The sequence below is a fragment of the Penicillium hordei genome, assembly GCF_028827395.1.
Source record: "Penicillium hordei strain IBT 12815 chromosome Unknown utg000001l_segment0_segment0, whole genome shotgun sequence".
In the NCBI taxonomy this organism is placed as follows: domain Eukaryota; kingdom Fungi; phylum Ascomycota; class Eurotiomycetes; order Eurotiales; family Aspergillaceae; genus Penicillium; species Penicillium hordei.
Window position 1 is genome coordinate 679,301 of NW_026623142.1, and position 17,837 is coordinate 697,137.

Consider the following 17,837-nt stretch of genomic DNA (forward strand, 5'->3'; position numbering starts at 1 on the left):
TCACACGGCTGACCCCGGCTTATTTACTTTCCCCTTTATTTTTCATCTTTCCCCTCTCATCTTCTTCAACCATCTCCCCTCTTTTCCTCATATAAATTATCCGCCAAAATGTTCGGCTGGTTCAAGTCTTCCAACGAGTCCAAGCCCACACAGGAGCCTACCTGGAATGCGGCCACCATGGCCATGGAACAGCCCTCCAACGCCGAGGCCATGTCTTCCAACAACGTCGTCTCCCAGCAGCCTGTATGCTCTCCGATTATTATTCGCTGAGGTCAAAACTAACTGATTTTCTAGTGTGCCGAGTCCATGAAGATGGAACTCCGCGGTGGCGGTGAAGGTGGTGATATCTGCTGTGGAATGTGAGTCTTCCAAGGCTATCTCGCTGCCTTATTCAACCAAGCAGAACTAGGAAGATTGACTGACATTTTTTTTTTACAACAGCTGCGCTGGTATCGCTTGCTTCGAATGCTGCGAATGCTGCTGCTAGATATCTCGACTATGAAATACTGCACTCCGATTGATGAACGTGTTGGGATGGAACGTGGCGCCTGTGAATACCGAGAGCTATAATGGATACCAATTTGCCGCAATAATACACTGCCGTTGGATCTGTCTTCCACTTATAATATGTCTCTTGTCACGGCCCCTAGTTGGTTGTCAAGTGGATCACGCGCTCTAGTATCGTATTGAGGTATTAGTTAAGTCTACATATGTAGGTCTGGATCCGTCAGAGGTAAATTACCGGAAGGGCATATCCGTATCACCACAGGGGGTCAGGGTTTCACTATACAGGTGCAACTAGGTGGATTCTCATGATATTTTCTTTTATATATATCACCTTTATCTCCTAGCTGGAAGAGCGAGAACAACGAAGCAAAGCAAGACAAGAAAGCAAGAGAAGCCTAAATTATAAAATTCATATTACATTTAAAGAGCCAAGACAGTTTATTGCTCGCATTTTTTCCCTTTGGAATTGAGTCGACCGCTATCATCCTCACCAGGCCAGAGCATCCCTTAGAAGGGATATAGATATTAGCCATCGAAGGTTGTCAGCCGGCGAAAATTTATCTAGATTGTTGCATTTGTAGCTAATCCCTGAACTACTTAGTTAATCTGCTGATATGTGAGGAGTTCATAGAAGGCTTCGTATAATTTGAGATGTGTTAGAGGTAGATGCCTTGAAAAATAATTGTAGGCGATTATGATACAGTGACTTTTTAATCCATTGGTAGGTAACTGCTACATAAACTCACAGGTGATATAGGTAATAGTGGTATATAGTGCAAATCCATGGACACTTAATAGCAAAGGTCAAACTGCAAACTGTAAATAAAGGCGTCGACACAGCAAATGCCATAATCTCAATGGATATCGCATAGCAAAATTTGTTATAAATGAATCTATTCTTGAGGATATTAAAACATTTAAATGTAGTTAGTAGGCTGTTGCCCTCATAGCTTCCAAACGGCGCTAGCCGTAAAAGGAAATGGAGCTCCCTTCGATCTGCGCATAAACATCGACTCTTTGCAACTTATGGGAACAACCATGCCTCACTTGCGCCGACAACCGAATCCACGTGATATAATACCTAATCAAGACCCCAATGCCCCAGGGGACCTCCGAACACAGTTCCAGACCCCACCAACGCGTCACACTCCCACCAACCCAACCCATCGACAACAACCCCCCTCCACCGGTCCAAATGCCCTCACCCCCGACCCAGTCGCCGTGGCGGGGCATCCAGCAGCACCAATAAATCCTTTCACAATATTTGGAAGACCAAGGGTAGAGCAGCCACCACCGCAAATGATGGATGACGACGACTTTGACGATGATTTCGACCCGCGCGGGCACAGCATGCAAGAGCTTGGCAACGACGGACCACTCGACTTCGACGATTCATTCGATGATGGTCAGGCCATTGAAGGGCAATTCGATGACTCCGATATTGATGGCGAGGAACTGGAGGAAGTAGTCGAGGACCAATTCGACGACGAAGAGGACCCCGACCAAGAGATGCATGATCGAGGTACTGATTCCCGCTCCCATACTTTACTCGTGGCTACAATTCAAGACTGTGAGCTAATACGCTTACGCTACAGAAAAATCACCCTCCCCCTTGCCACCCAACCTGCGCGAGATCTCGTCGCTCGCTTCCTGGACCGTCTCCACCTCCAAGCCGGGCTGCGGCGTCGCGGCCCTCCGCAACCCTTCCCCGGCACAATACTGGCAATCCGACGGACCACAGCCACACACCTTAACCCTCCACTTCTCCAAACTGGTAGCTGTCGTGCGTATTCGCGTATATCTCGATTTCGAGCTCGACGAGAGTTACACGCCTACGAAGATGATTTTCGCAGCAGGAATGGGTGGCAACGACCTCGTCGAGTTCGCAACTTGGGAAGGTGACGGACCATGTGGCTGGGTTGATGTGCCACTGGAGGGCGTCGGCGGTAGAAATGGCGGGTGGGTGCGCAATGACCCTGGGAAGTCGAAACGCCGATCTACGAGTATGCGTCGGCGGACAATTGTGTACCGGAACTGTGATGACCCTGACCATGAACATGATGATGAATGTGATCCGGTTTATGATATTGATGAGCCTGATAGCCAGAATGATGAGGATGATCCCTATTCTGGGAATGTGCTGAAGGCTATGGTTATCCAGATGCGCATTATGGAGAACCATCAGAACGGCAAGGATACTCATGTCCGTGGGTTCCAGGTGTTTGCTTGTGATGATAGTCGTCGGATGGCCGCTGCTCCCTCGGCTTCTGCTGATGCCCGGCGCCGTCGCACGTCCCTGCGTGGGGCCTATGATCTTCGGGGACGTACTGCAAGTGAAGATGCTGACACTGGGTTTACTATAACCGGTCTAGACGAGCCGGATTGGATGGGTGAGCCGGTGATTCGATAAGCAGGGGCTTTTTACAAGGATAAAAAAAAAAAAAAAACGGGCGTTGATTGGCTTGCAAAATGTCAACGGAGGTTTTATTATCGGAGTTACGATGTCTACATGATACCCAGATTCAATTTTCTTTTTTTTGCATGAGTTTGGGTCGGCGAGTGAACATCATTAGGCATTTTTGTGCTAGTGAAATACATGTTGCATCTTAAAACGGGTATTCAAATTTTTAGTTTTTTATGCTAGTCATATCTCATATAGAAACATCGAAGAGGATGCTTTGTATCTACTTGAGCAGCTTCTCCAGCTCGGCGGCGACGGCATCGCCGACCTCGGTAGTCTTGGCTGTGCCGCCAATGTCGCCGGTGCGGACACCAGCCTCGATGACGTTGCTCACAGCCTGCTCAATCAGACGAGCCACGTCGATCATATTGAAGGAGTACTGCATCATCATGGCAATAGACAGGATAGTGGCGACGGGGTTAACGATACCCTTGCCGGCAATGTCGGGGGCGGAGCCTGTAAATACCAATTAGCCAAGTTCAGAACCAAGACTGACAAAAAGCAATGAGGACAGAATACATACCGTGAATAGGCTCGTAGATACCGTTAACACGGCTCTTGCCATCAGGAATACCGCTCAGACTAGCACTGGGAAGCAGACCCAGAGAACCGGGGATAACACTAGCCTCGTCGCTAATGATATCACCGAACAAGTTGCTAGTAACAACAATACCGTTCAGCTTACGGGGGTCCTTGATCATGAGCATAGCAGCGGAGTCAATGAGGTGGTGACCAATGGAGACCTGGGGGTATTCCTTCTCCATAATCTCGGTGACGACCTTACGCCACAGACGGCTGGTAGCGAGGACGTTGGCCTTGTCCAAGCTCCAGACGGGCAGGGGAGGGTTGTGCTGCAGAGCGAGGTTGGCGGCGAGACGGATGATACGCTCGATCTCGTGGCGCGAGTAAGGCTCAGTGTCCATGGCGTATCCGGAACCATCGTCCTCTGTGCGCTCGCCGAAGTAGATACCGCCCGTCAGCTCACGGATGATGTTGAAGTCGACTCCGCGGCAAATCTCGGCCTTAAGGGGCGAGCTCTCGACCAGTGAGGGCGCTGCGAAGTTGCAGGGCCGGAGGTTGCCGAATGTGCCCATCTCCTTGCGGAGCTTGAGGATACCCTGTTCTGGGCGCACGGCGCCAGTTCCCCATTTCTATTGAACACAATGTGTGAGTGGGCTTGCTCTTGGTGTTTTGTGCGGGGGGGAGGGGATGGAGGGGTTGGGAATGTAGACGTACTGGACCTCCAATGGCACCGAGGAGAACGGCATCGGCGTTCTTAGCGGCGTTCAAGGCCTCGTCGGTCAGGGGCGAACCGGTAGCGTCGATAGAGGCCTGCGATTGTTAGCCATTGAGCTTTCGTCGCGTGTGGGGGGTATACTCACACCACCGAGAAGGTGATCCTGAAGGTTGAAAGTAATACCACGGGATTTCTCAATAACCCGGAGGACCTGAAATTCAATCAGTACGTGTATCCCGCGCAATTTCAGCTTGCAATGTTACCTTGACAGCCTCAGCGGTCACCTATTCTCTAAATATCAGTCCTGTATTCAATTCCCTCACAAGAGCTCTCAATGACATACCTCGGGACCACAGTGGTCACCACCAAAGACGACGATATTGAAGGAAGACATTATGTAGTAATATGAAGAAAAATGATTGACTCAATTATCCAGGTTGGCAGCTTCAGAATATAAAGGCGGGTGAATTTCAGGTTCAACCCCACCAAGTCCGACATCGGCGCCGATGACATAAATCCAATCATCGGCGTCGCTTAATCACGGTTACATCCATCCATATAACTCTAGGACGATACTCTTCATCTACCTCTTTCAGCTTTGTTTTGCCCTTGATCAAATCTAGGAACTTGTTGCTTATTATTCCTACCTTTGCACATTTGATGCGGTTGTGTTTTTGGCCATTCACAGTTAACAACTCATCTATCTGGAAAATGTTGATAATTCCAGCGACTTGTGAGCCAAGCACACTAAGATGACATGGATCGAGGCTATGTTGTACTCATCTACAGATATTGCATACATAAAATCTCCCAAAGATTGTCCACGCGTGTCAAGCTATTGGTTGCCATACCCTTGAAGCTGTGTCTCTAATCCGTGACGCCATAAGCTGGCGCTGCTTCCCTCCATGTTTCCAGATTTTACATGTTGTTCTCTTCATAAAGGCGATAAAAAGCATAAACCGTGTAGAGGACTGTCACTATAATTATAGCTGGAGGCTGCTGCTAGCCACACTCGACTAGCCACATGGCATCTGGCCCCTCATCCCGTCACTACATAGCTAGCTTCTAGTTTAGCCTGAAGGTGCCATCTTCCCTACCAAAGGACATACCACCTTAGTGTGTAAGAATCGAGGTCCTTGACCGTTCAATCTTGTGGCCAATTCATTCAAAGCGTAACCTTGACTCAAAACAGTGGCTCTCGCCTTATTATTATTCACTGTCGATATGGACTCTCCTACCACAAGAATAGTCATTTACGCTTGCATTGTCGATATAGATGGTTGTTCCCAACGGCGCCATGCCAAAATTGGGAAAGATTTCTGTGGCATTGTCCTGAATGTGCATTCAATCCTACACTTCATCCGGCAAAATGCGACTATCTCCCTATTTCTGCTGACTTCGACTCACTGAAGCTTCTTAAAAGATGGTTCATTCTTGATCTAAATGTTAGTGCGCCACTCAGCCGGGACAGGGCTGCTTCGTATACTTGAAGTGGTAAAGTGGAGCAGAAGATTATTAAGAACATTCAGAAAGTGACCAATAATGAGACAAAATAAATAACGGATTATAAGGTCTCGTTCATTACTCTAGGGTTGTTCTGGCCATGTTTCTCCCTTCTACATGATGCAGTATTCGTTGTCCTTATCCTCTTGCCAGCCGTTGACGTCTTCACGCTGATAAGGACCAGTTATTTCATCTTAAATGGCAGGTCCACATGTCGCTACATAAACTGTTGCAACGTCGAAGGAACAAACGTGGACTAAACCACCTGAAAGGGAAGATCGTCCTGTTAAGCCAATAGTTACAAAAGAGAGAGCCTGAGGGATATATCGAAGAAGTTGAATAAGCTCTTTTGGTAGGTTGATGTAGGCTTGACTAGCGAAACTCTCTTCCAAGATTGTCTCGTCCTTGACACGTGAACATCTTTGAATGGGAGCTTACTTTTCACATTTTCTTTACGCTGCTCCCGAATCTTCAACCCTCATCATTTTCCGAAGTCTCACTAGCTCCTTTCTTACGAATGCAGCCCCTATTATACCTGTGAACATAATTCGCCCGGCCATAGGGGTCCCACGTCCTTCCGTGCTTAGCAGCACCGGCAAAAGCCATGGATAGAGATATCTGGGATTTCTAGGGACCTCGGTCTGGGGAAGGAAAATAGCGACAAGGCGACTGGATAGATTAATTTATCTTGGATGTAGTAAATCTACACATATCAAAAGCGGTAGCCAAATCTCTTTCAATAAGTTAGAAACGCGCAAATCCAACGGTATGCATAATTCCGAAGTATGATCAAGTACTGAGGACAAGTACAAAAAGCATTCTAAGAGTTGATAGTGGCTGGTCTGTTAGACCTGTATCTCCCATCTGGGTTATTAAATTTATTACACCACAGAGATAATTGACGCTAAGTCGGCTGCCGAAAATAGCTGCTTTAGACGCGTTCTCCGATTTCCTGTTACGTCCGGAGTCGTTAAGTAGTATTCAGCCTTTCAATTGCTAGCAAAAATACATATTTCCCACCGGTCTATAATATAATAAACTTTTAATGTACAATACATATCGAAATCTCTATATCTTCCCGCCCCGATTGAATGATAGCTCTCCTGGAAGCTCCGAGCCTTAGTTCTCTGGATCGGACTGCTTGATAGGTTCCTTCCGCGGAGCGATATATGGCTTTCGTCGGTCTGACATGTCAAGAGCAGCCAATGAAACAATGACAGCCAGCGTTAGACCCTGTGCATACACACGGGCCTGCACAATCTTTTGTTTGCCCGTCAGGTACGGGTTGCGACCGACCAGAATAAAGGAACCAACCATGCTGGCAACAAACGTGGCGCCAGCAAGCTTGTATTTCTGTTCCCTTACCCAACTGAGCAGCTGCTGCGGTTTACTTTGTTGGTAGTTGGATTCCATTGTTTGGATGTATTTGGGTCTGCAACTTTGGGGGTTGTCTCGAGGCTGGGAGAAGGGTGATCTATGAAGACAGTTGTTAGTATGATTCCACGTTGAGAACTAAGAAATTACTCACTTCTTATGATGGATTTTCCTTTTGGTAGGAGATTCCAAGGGTAAACACAACGAGTTTGAGCCTCGGAAGTTTACAAGTTTACTGAATATTGTTATCTCTTCGGATCCGACTGATACGAACGATCTCCGGTAGATAAGAAATTGGGTCGGTGAAACTTTCTGCCGCAACGATCCTTCTCCACTTTTCTCCACTCTAACCATATTCGGCATTGATTCACAGGTCCACTGATCGGAGTTCCTACCGAAATCGAAATGTGTTTATAGGTGTAAGGCGAAATTCAAGGAAAGAGAGATTTCAACTTCCCCTTTTACTTATATCTCCTTCAATGTCCTCTCTTTGATACCTTATAACTCATCCTAGGTGCGTTACACCCATCATTAGCAATAATAACAACGTTCTCTTTCCTCGGCTCACTGTAAGTCTTCTATTCCTCCATTTTCAGCCCAATTACTGATCAATCAGTCTTCAGTCTGCTACGCCATGTGGATCACGCGCGGAATATCACTTGTCAACTTCGGAGTTGCCTCTTCAGCGTTGGCATTTCAAGTCTTCGTCCTATACCCATGGCACCATCAGTTAGACGCCGAGTTCAAAGCTTTGAAAAAGGAACACCACCGAGTACTGCAGCAGCTCGATCTACGGAAACCCCTGTGACAGTATAAATGAAGCGCAAATCGCAACCGATGACTGGGATGGGAGGTACATAAATGCAGGCGAAAAGACGGTTCCTTCACACTTTTTGTTTTCCAGCCTTGGTTGCATTCATGGAATGGAGTATTTTTTTTATGAGCATTCCCTTTATAGAGCTTGAAGTCGTTCGCTATTAATCGTTCTCAAGTAAACAAAAGACATTTCCAATCCACACCAAAGCGGATATATACTACATAATATTCAGGGGAGAATTGCCAACATGTCGCAATACCTATCATTCTTACGTCTTGCCCATCCTTCATGTTGTCTTCCCCCACTTGTAGCCTTTCACTTGTACTGTGGGAGCCAAACATAAATTATTCATTATCATCACATAAAAGGGAATAATGATGCAGACAGTTATGCACAAAGAGAATGTAGATACCAAGGCGAGCCGATCTTGGGTGCCGAGCAATGCAATTGCCGGGGTACGAAAGACCCCTGATGAAAGTCGGAACACCTAGCCATACTATATATAGATACAGTCCTATAAAGTAGGGGTTCGCGTTACGTCTATTATAGTCTCTGTGGCCAAGTCTAAGTACAGGATACTTAGCTCTAAAGGCGCTAGGGCCTGACTATAAATTCCAAGAAAACGAATAAAATAGAGATAGTCTTCTCCTTCTTCGATTATGGATCGAACAAGAGGCTGAAGTATGCACATTAAACTCCGACCCTTCCCAAGGCGCAAAATTTTCCTCCAATCAAGATAAAGCTGTACATGGCCTTGCTTTAGGACTCTTTTCTGCTATGCCTCGTCAGTTTAACAACATTGAACTCCCCCACCATCGTCAAGGTGAGTCAGTTGGAAATACAAAACAGGTGTGGAGGCCAATGACTTTATGTATCACAAAGTGGAGCTGCCCTTTTACTGACAGAAACTGACGAACAGATTATTGTCCATGTCTATATGATCTTGATATTTTCTTAGCACAGTGCTTATACTAACCTCGGGAAGCACCTGGGCATGTTCTATAGATAGTATCTCGATATTGTGCAATGACATACCTGCGATTGCGACCCTACACGGATAATGGTCCTGTGTAACTAGTGACACTATTGGACATCTCGTTAACTTGTCTGCCATGGTCTATAGAAACTGGCGGTGTGAGGATTCCTTTGGTGAGACTCGAGCGGGTCATGACTTCCTATGGAAACGATGTACTTCGTAACTCCCGGGCTGGTCACATTCTATGTATGTAGTTCCTCAAGTGTCTCCGTCTAATGTAAAAAAGTCTAGATTGTAGCCATGTTGCATAATCTGATACAAAATGGATAGTGTCCCCCGCATGCCGCTATTTATCATACTAAATTCTACATTATGCAGACCCTCTAATAATGGCAAGCATTTCCTCGCCCTTGGGTGCAGTGGTGAGATTCTCGTACCCAGTAGCAGTCACGAGAATATCATCTTCAATGCGCACTCCACCAATATGAACATATTTTTCCGCAACATCGAAATCAATGTACCGGGCAAACGGCTGATGGCGCGCGTTAGCCATAGCCAGAGGAGAGAAATAGAGCCCTGGCTCAACGGTCACAACCATCCCCTCTTCCAGCAGTGGAGCAGAAAGAGTGCATGGCGAAAGATAAGTAGAGTTCAAGATCGGGGGATACTGAAGCTGATCGAAGCCCCGGTGAAGAGCCATGATTGACCGCTCCGACACATCGTGGACTTCAAGGCCGACATGATGACCTAGACCGTGGGGAAAGAAGACCTTGGATGCGCCAGATTCACGGACCTCGAGATTCGTGCCGTTCTTGAACACACCCAGAGCCAGGAGACCCTCGATCGCAATGTCATGGGCTAGATCGTGGAGGGATAGATATCGTACCCCTTTCCGGATCAGCCGGATGGTCTCCTCCTGCATGCGCTCTACTATCTTGTAGATATCCCGCACGTAGTCGCTGGGCCACTCGCCGGTAAGCGGGAAAGTCCGCGTCACATCACTTGCATAGCAGTTCCACTCTGCGCCGGCATCGAGACAGACGAGGGGTTTCTTGTTGAGGGTTTCGTTATTTCGATCGTAGTGCAGGATAGCCGCGTTGGGCCCCGATGCTGCGATAATCTGGTATGCCTGGTTGCGGGCGCCGTGCGAGATGCAGGTGTTCAAAAACGATCCTTCAATTTGCGCCTCATTGGACATAGTCTGGATACTCTCTAGGATTCTCCGATGGGCAAGCCCCGAGACTTTGTTGGCTTGGCGGATCATCCGGATTTCATATTCGTCCTTGACGCCTCGGGCCGCGTCCATAGCAGGCCCGAGCTGTTCCAGGTCCAAAGGCAGGTCTTTTGGTAGATGCTCGGGCTTCTCCGAGTCATGGATTAGATACAGCTCACTGCCCTGCTTTCGCTCGTCCAGCCACGCTTGTAGCTCATATTTGAGCGAAGCACGATACCGCACATGGTCAACATCATATTTGTCTTGTGCATCCTCTCGCGAGAGAGTCGGTCCCATCCAAATAGCACGGTGAAGGTCAAAATCAGGGACATAAAGAGTTAACAGGTCTTGTCCAATATCGTACGTTAGAGAGCAGTCGGGCTCGTCGACTCCGCTTAGGTAGTAGAAGTATCGTCGTTGCCGGAATGGGCGCGATTGATCGGAATCGCGTAGATTAATTGTCGGCTGTCCGGAGAGGAAGATCAAGCCACTTGAAGCTCCAAGCTTCCGGGCGACGTTACGCGCATGATGCTTGGCTGGCGAGGGCGGTCAGATTAGCTCGAGTCTCACGCGACCACCGATTGGGGTTCAATGGAGTAGTAACCAGGTATGTGAGAGGGCAAAGGAGGTCAAATAAAGGCATTCCGACCGTGCGATATTCACTCTAGGGAGAAGTGTACTCACCTGGGTATTTATCGCAAGAGGTGGGTGTCACCACGCGGATATTATAGGAGTCGAGGGGATTGATCATGACGTCCTGAGCCGCAGACCCCTGGGTAGCTCTAGTTGCACGCATTCTTTCGAGACTTAAAAGAAACTTCAAAGAGAGGGGATGAGAGGGATCTCAAGCAAGGAGCTAGGAGAGAGGGGAAGAGGAGAGAAGGGCTTATCCCGAGTAGGGATAGATAGACCATATCAGCCCCAGGTGACACTCTACTCTAATTACACATATTTCTACCTTGAGCAGAATGAAAAGTCAAATTTTGGTTTAACAAAAAGACATTAGATTCCTTTGAATATTCCAGGATCCAGGATCTTCAAATCCAGGAACCAACTCTACATTACCTTGCATTGTTAGTACAGGGCTCTAGGTCCAGGGCCGAAAACGTCTTAGATAACCCGCCCATTTTATCCGCTGCGCCCACTTATCTCTCCCTCTCTCTCTCACCTCCTCTTTACCACATCTCCATTTTTTCCGACTTCTCTCGGCTTTTTCTCTTTATTTGTACTTTTAGTTGGCACATGAACGATGCAGGGTCCTGAGGCTTCGAGCCCAGATGCGCTCGCAGGCCTGCCATCGACCCTGAGAACGGTGATAGGCAACCCGACGACGTCACCGATTGGCTTTGTCTCAACACCATTCCCAACACCGATACAAAGCGATCCAGTACTTTCACAGCAGCAAATCCAAGCGAATCTACAAAATGTTCTCTCCTCTTTGTCGATGGAGTTCCGTCCCGAGCCGATGTTGGCCAGTGGCAACTCGACCGGGTCAACCGGCAAAGGCATCCTGATTGGGATCTTGTCCGCGTTTGGCTCGGCCGCCGTCGCATTCATTGTACTAGCGATCTTTTTCTTTTTCAAATATACCCGTCGGGGGCGGATTATGCTCGATCGCATCGGCAGGCCCGGTGAATACGACGACGAGCAAGCGTTTTTGCGCGAGGAAGTGGCAGCTTTAGAGTCAATGGATGACTTGGCGCGATCGGAATATTTACGGGCAAAAGGTACGACTGGAGATGATTCTTCGGGCGAGTCGTTTTGATCATTTTTACTAATAGTATATAGCGTTTGTCCAAGGAAACCCTCCCGAGTCCGTGCAAACCGACATCTCCCTATCACAGTTCCTCGCGATCCAAGAGAAAGGTGTATCTGCTTGGGAATTCCAGCCGGAGCTGGAAATTGCGAACTGCTTTGTGGAAGGACGAACAGAGATTGAGTTCTTCGATTCGGAGTGCAGTGTACAGACCAACCTGCCAATCCCCAAGCAGAATGATGTTTACTACTGGGAGGCGAAGATATATGATAAGCCTGACTCGACTATGATCGGCATCGGTCTGACTACGAAACCATACCCCCTGTTCCGAATGCCTGGTATGTGTTACAACAGAAGTGTTTCCACCGAGCAATTCCCGCTAACAACCGCTAGGCTTCCATAAAACCTCTGTTGCCTACCAATCCACCGGGCATCGCCGACTTAACCAACCATTTAATCCCACTCCATACGGGCCTCCACTACTTCAGGGTGATGTTGTTGGTGTAGGTTACCGACCTCGATCTGGCACTGTCTTCTTCACCCGCAATGGCAAGAAATTGGAAGATGTGGCTCACAACTATCGCTCACAAAACCTCTTCCCCACCATTGGTGCTAATGGGCCTTGCACCATCCATGTGAACTTTGGTCAAATGGGATTTGTGTTCATCGAAGGCAATGTCAAAAAATGGGGCTTGGCCCCTATGACTGGCAGCCTCGCCCCGCCCCCACCCTATGGCAGTGAACAAGGCAGCATTCTACTTGAGTCCGGCCGCGAGAGTGCGGCTCAAATCTCCCAGCGCGTTTACCAAAATGCAAACTACGCGGCCTCAGGCTCAAGTGTTAGGATTCCACCGGCGCCCAGCCCGGGTCCTTCTCGATCACCAACTGACATTTCCCTTGCTCAGCTGACGCACATTCCTTCTCATGAAGATGCTGGCGAGGGGTCCAGTCGTTTTGCTTTGGCCAATGTGGAGGGAAATGATGCGGTAGCGCCCGATAACCAGGAGCCCGAGGCCCCGCCGCCAGAGTATTCTAGTCCCGACGGCAGTCGCAGGGGCAGTGATGCCTCTGAATGTCCACCTAGGTTTAGGGCATCTAGTGACACCATGGATTCTGATGGTCAATTTCTACCAAGTTACCAAACTGTGGTGGAAAGAGACCTGAATGAACACAACTCAGAGGCCAACGATCGGTCCTGATGCAACATCTATTCCCCCACTTTGCTTTTGAACATACCTCGTGGCGCATGAGGGGCTTTGTCTGATCATTTCTTTGTCGTTTTATTTAGCGGGGTCACGGAAAGGCGTTATAGCAGTTGGCGAAGGCAGATCCTTGGTTTTTATGAGATTCTTTCTGTCTGAATTGGAGTGGACTTTGTGTCCCTCTTATCCCTTACCCTTGGGGCGTCAATGAATTTCATGTATAAGGGCACAGTCGTTTTGCCATCCTTGCCCTTTTTTTTTTTTTTTGACCGCATACCCTCTTTATGTTAAATGTGTATATCTATTTATCTATTTGAAATTCGGTCGGCAGACCTATTGATAGGTTATATGCCGATCAACTACACAACTTGACTGATGCGATTATAAAAACATGTATGGGGTATGTTTCGCTACCTTAAGAATATCTCAATCTGTGCAATGTGGATTATGGGTAAACGTAATCCTTTGGTGTCTAGGTGAGATTGTAGTGTGAACGTCATCGATAAACCTGGCAACATCCAAGATCTGATGGCACACCAAGGGCATTAAATCTCCCTCCAGCGGATCTGATATCTCACTAGACCCCAGATTTTCATCCCGTATCCGTGGCTCCTTTCCAATCATTCCCCACTGGAGTCCACCTGGTCCACTCCAGGGCTGCCGGTATCTCCGTGTCTCCGACCAAACCTCTCTTTGCTCACTGAAACAAATATCCTCCAATCAGCCCTTGCAGTGTGCTTGCAGTAGTGTCTGCACCAAGGCACGCCCCATTGTGATACGAGCTGGGGAAACATCAACCCCACGAAATCGGAGTTCTCTTATCTGCACTCTGCCGACCCAGCCCCCGGATTTCCGTGGCTTCGCGCCGTGTCTCTATCTCTCTCCACTGTCGAGGAACAACTCTACCTCCTAGAGATAGGCTACTCTGGGTATGACACATAATATACAAAGGACTGTTGGTTCTGGGTCATATCTTTAAACGGTCTGAATCGCAACCTGTGTGCGCTAATATCGCGTCGCCACGTAATTCATCCCCCTCCTTCTCCCAAGCCTTTATTAGCCGCTTCTCATATCCCACAACTTGGTCACCAATCAATCTTTTTCGGCCTTCGTGAAACATTATCATTGAGACCTGCCTAATATTGGGGATTAGGCGCGCTCGGGCAGCTTCACTTGCTCTTGGGCTGTGACCAGTCTAGGTTACCATTCGTGTCTCACTTGTCCACTATGGACGAGGCAAGTGAAACAGTGGCTGAGAAAGCAGCATTCCAAGTCATTGTCTTGGTAAGTTAGGACCCGTTGATCTGTATCTTGTCTGTTGCAGAACCCGCCACGTGCCGGATCATGTGTCGAGTTTTGATAGATATCTTGCCGATCAAATGTTGTTGTTTTTCAACTTGCCCGATGGCGGGTTCTAGCAGACGGGAACCTGCAACTCGTACTTTACTGGATGCTGACTTCCTCAGGGCCCGACTGGTGGACCCCGCGAAGATAGCGTCACGGGTATTCTTGTCCGGTCAACATCAACAAAATGGTCTTCAGACTCGGTGATAGCCGTTGATGCAGGTACCCTTCTTGCAGGCATTATCCGATTGCTGGAACGATACATCCCCGAATGCAAGGATGATCGGGGGATAATGACAAGTGGGCCCTTTCAGGGGCTTGAGCTGCCCTGCAAAACCGCACAGGCAAATGCAGCCCATGTATTTCGCGAAATTATCGGTGCTGTTCTCATTACACACCCCCATCTAGATCATATCTCAGGACTGGCCATTAACACCCCGATTTTGGAGGCGGGTAATGGACCAAAGCCTGTGGCTGCTTTACCATCTGTGCTATCCGCCCTCAAAAACCACATGTTCAACGATGTCATCTGGCCTAACCTGTCGGACGAGGATGGCGGGGCTGGTCTGCTTACGTACCAGCGCTTGGTGGAAGGTGGGAATCCTCGTTTCGGTCGTGGAGATAGTAGAGGCTATGTCAGGGCCTGCAATGGCCTATTGACTAAATGCTTGAGCGTTAGCCATGGCCGGTGCAAGCAGCGATACCATCCAGAAAGCGGAACGCATCATCGCGTCGGGAGTACCATCTTTTCTGATCATCAATTGATGCTTCCTTCAAGGGCGATTTCAGTCGACTGTACTGATGGCAGGTAAGCTAAAATTTGCAATCTTTGCAAGAAATGTTCTTAACCATTGCCAGCTTCTATTCTCCCGCTCGCTCCCCACGTCTATTCCCATCCAACCCCAAAGAGCCAATGATGTCAACAGTCGAGAGCTCTGCCTTTTTCTTGCGCGATCATCACACCGGCCACGAGATCATCGTGTTCGGTGACGTCGAGCCGGATTCGGTTTCCATGGGAACTCACAACAAACGAGTATGGGAAGCCGCCGCACCGAAAATTGCTACTGGCAACCTACGAGCGATCTTCATCGAATGTTCCTACAATGACAGCACCGACGACTCATATTTGTACGGCCACATGTGTCCGCGGCATCTAGTGTCCGAGCTCAGCGTGTTAGCCAGCAAAGTCATAGAAGTGCGGGATCCGAACAACACGGGGGAGAAGAAACGCAAACGTGAAACCGTAGGCTTCGTTGAGATCAGCAGCGAGCAAGTGAGCCCTCGGTCGAAACGAACTCCAAGATCCTCTGCCGATAAAGGCAGGACGTCCGAGCCGCTGATTGAACCTCGATCACATCCGAGCGAGTCATTCGAGATTCCTCAGATACCCCGAGTGGACATTGAAGATGTTCTGGCAGAGCCGGACCTTGAGAATTGGGATGATACTGCGGCCCTTCCTCTGGAAGGATTAAAGGTTTACATTATTCACATCAAGGAGAACCTTACTGATGGGCCTCATCCTAGCGATCGGATCCTGAGGGAGCTCCAGGATCATGGTGAAGCAGCCCATCTAGGTTGTGAATTCTTTATCCCAAATCCTCTTGAGGGAATATGGATTTGACACTTACGAGATTACTACGAGGAGGATTTTTGTTTTGTTTGTTTTGATGCAGCGTCTTCGTCATCTGATGTATATTAACTAGGATTTCATTTCTGAGCCAATGACTACTTTTGGTGCGTCTTTACATTCGACGTAGATAATTGAGAATTGATCCGTCGGACGAAAAGCCATCGGACATAGCCAATTCTTCTACTTCAAGTCTTAGTCCGCTTGGCTTGTACACCCTACGTGCTAATCGGTTTACCAGGCTTTAGGTTTCTTTAGAGGGCCATATCAAAAACGTTAGATAAATCTATTCTATAAAATATACCTATCCACAGTGTCTATCTATATTCATTCAAAGACCTGATACCGAGGCGCGGTCGAGTGCCAATAGCAGCTTCCACCAACATAAAGCTCAATAGCCTCGAAGTATTGCAAGATCTCCGTTGAAACGGGTTTCTTCAATCGTTCCTCCTTGAGCTTTGCAGCCAGAGACTCTTGTTCGACGATAATACCAAGAAGCATCATTTTGGCCGCATCCGCTGTGGTATGATACTCCTTCATCAGAACCACCACTCCATTCCTCATTCGATCTGTCTCCTGGTCTTTCTCAATATTCCAACTAAAGTAGTCATTGGTCAGACCGAGGACATTCCCCATCGCAATGTCGAATTGCTCGATGCTGGCATAATCCTCCTCACTGAGGGTCATATCCATTCCCCAGCGAATGAAGTAAGAGGACATCCTTGATGATGATAGTCAGACTTGTACCGGGGGAACTCCTTAGAAAGGCACAAAACTTACCAGTAGCCGCAGTTGGCGATCCGGTAGGGCATATACTCTTCCATTCGAGTGAAGTCACCACCGATATTATCGAATGTTGCCAGGTAGTTTCTCAGCATCTCGATCATAGCAGGAGCTTGCTTAGGATCAATGTCAATTGACTTTCGGAGCACAACTGCCAGCGACTTTTGTCGCACATTTCCTGACTCGAACATCGAGGGATCAATGTCAAGTTGAAGGACCTTTGCCAACTCATCATGCTCCCGGCATGCCTATAGAATGTTAGAGGGTAATCAGTATACACACTTCCAGCACTCTTACAGAGGTATGATCCATCTCCTCCGTCACGTCTGTAGATAGTTCCATCGTGAGCATAGTACATATATGTTGAGCACATTGGTGTCTTACCATCATGAATCCACATTACCTCGACCAGACAGGACAACAGAGCTAGTCTGTCTGGGAAGGCCGAGCAATGGCAAATAGCGAAGGGGTCACCGTAGGGGTTGGTGTGTCGGATTAGTGCTCGACGTCTTTCCCTTGTCCCTTCCTCGGAAGCTTCCTCGTCAATCTTTCTGAGCGCATCTTCGACTTCCCGAGCAGCAATGCTGATTCCGGCGGGGTAACGAGAAAAGAAGACGGGAACTTTGTAGCCCTGTACAGTCTCGAATACATAGGGAATGGTTGAGACAGGGCCGGCAGCGGAAGAAGTAGAAGATACCTGCATCTTGTATGAGGAGGTTCAGATTGTTCTGTGAGTGATTTGTGGAAGTGTTGAAGAGAATGTCCAAACCAGAAGGTAACATGGTCCCTTTTATGTTAGGTAGAGACAATGCATGGCTAGCATGTACCTTGCAAATTGCCTCTATCTAAACCTAAACCTGCGTATACGAAGTAGTGACACGTAAGTTGCACGCCCACATAGTCCGTACACCATTAATCCCCTTGTTCACTGATCTCGCGGTGATGTCCGAAGGTGTTGCTATTAGAAGACCAATAGGAGCCAACCTAACCTTAGAGGGATCAGACTTGCATAAACAATGCGCCCAAACCGGACGTTC

At 48.1% G+C, this 17,837-nt stretch overlaps 7 protein-coding genes across 7 annotated transcripts; 3 read left to right on the forward strand and 4 right to left on the reverse strand.

The window, feature by feature from the left end:
* Positions 1–108: 108 nt before the first annotated feature.
* On the forward strand, positions 109–2,917 carry N7537_000245 (anaphase promoting complex subunit DOC1; the record flags this gene model as incomplete). Its single annotated transcript, XM_056891303.1, has 5 exons — positions 109–243; positions 295–359; positions 414–550; positions 1,439–2,029; positions 2,103–2,917. 5 exons carry the CDS (start codon positions 109–111, stop codon positions 2,915–2,917), a joined length of 1,743 nt encoding a protein of 580 aa, XP_056756298.1.
* A 274-nt stretch (positions 2,918–3,191) lies between these two features.
* On the reverse strand, positions 3,192–4,599 carry leu2A (3-isopropylmalate dehydrogenase LEU2; the record flags this gene model as incomplete). Its single annotated transcript, XM_056891304.1, has 6 exons — positions 3,192–3,424; positions 3,492–4,119; positions 4,205–4,300; positions 4,351–4,416; positions 4,469–4,489; positions 4,549–4,599. 6 exons carry the CDS (start codon positions 4,597–4,599, stop codon positions 3,192–3,194), a joined length of 1,095 nt encoding a protein of 364 aa, XP_056756299.1.
* A 2,228-nt stretch (positions 4,600–6,827) lies between these two features.
* N7537_000247 (HIG1 domain-containing protein) lies at positions 6,828–7,121 on the reverse strand (the record flags this gene model as incomplete). Its single annotated transcript, XM_056891305.1, has 1 exon — positions 6,828–7,121. One exon carries the CDS (start codon positions 7,119–7,121, stop codon positions 6,828–6,830), a length of 294 nt encoding a protein of 97 aa, XP_056756300.1.
* Positions 7,122–9,245: 2,124 nt separating this feature from the next.
* On the reverse strand, positions 9,246–10,884 carry N7537_000248 (aminopeptidase P family protein; the record flags this gene model as incomplete). The annotated part of the gene is made up of 2 exons (XM_056891306.1): positions 9,246–10,624; positions 10,773–10,884. 2 exons carry the CDS (start codon positions 10,882–10,884, stop codon positions 9,246–9,248), a joined length of 1,491 nt encoding a protein of 496 aa, XP_056756301.1.
* Positions 10,885–11,337: 453 nt separating this feature from the next.
* N7537_000249 (SSH4 family protein) lies at positions 11,338–13,043 on the forward strand (the record flags this gene model as incomplete). The annotated part of the gene is made up of 3 exons (XM_056891307.1): positions 11,338–11,815; positions 11,877–12,182; positions 12,238–13,043. 3 exons carry the CDS (start codon positions 11,338–11,340, stop codon positions 13,041–13,043), a joined length of 1,590 nt encoding a protein of 529 aa, XP_056756302.1.
* Positions 13,044–14,273: 1,230 nt separating this feature from the next.
* pdeA (3',5'-cyclic-nucleotide phosphodiesterase PDE1) lies at positions 14,274–16,011 on the forward strand (the record flags this gene model as incomplete). The annotated part of the gene is made up of 3 exons (XM_056891308.1): positions 14,274–14,330; positions 14,513–15,198; positions 15,249–16,011. 3 exons carry the CDS (start codon positions 14,274–14,276, stop codon positions 16,009–16,011), a joined length of 1,506 nt encoding a protein of 501 aa, XP_056756303.1.
* Positions 16,012–16,344: 333 nt separating this feature from the next.
* On the reverse strand, positions 16,345–17,503 carry N7537_000251 (terpene synthase family protein; the record flags this gene model as incomplete). Its single annotated transcript, XM_056891309.1, has 4 exons — positions 16,345–16,738; positions 16,798–17,048; positions 17,098–17,126; positions 17,185–17,503. 4 exons carry the CDS (start codon positions 17,501–17,503, stop codon positions 16,345–16,347), a joined length of 993 nt encoding a protein of 330 aa, XP_056756304.1.
* Between the last annotated feature and the right edge of the window lie 334 nt (positions 17,504–17,837).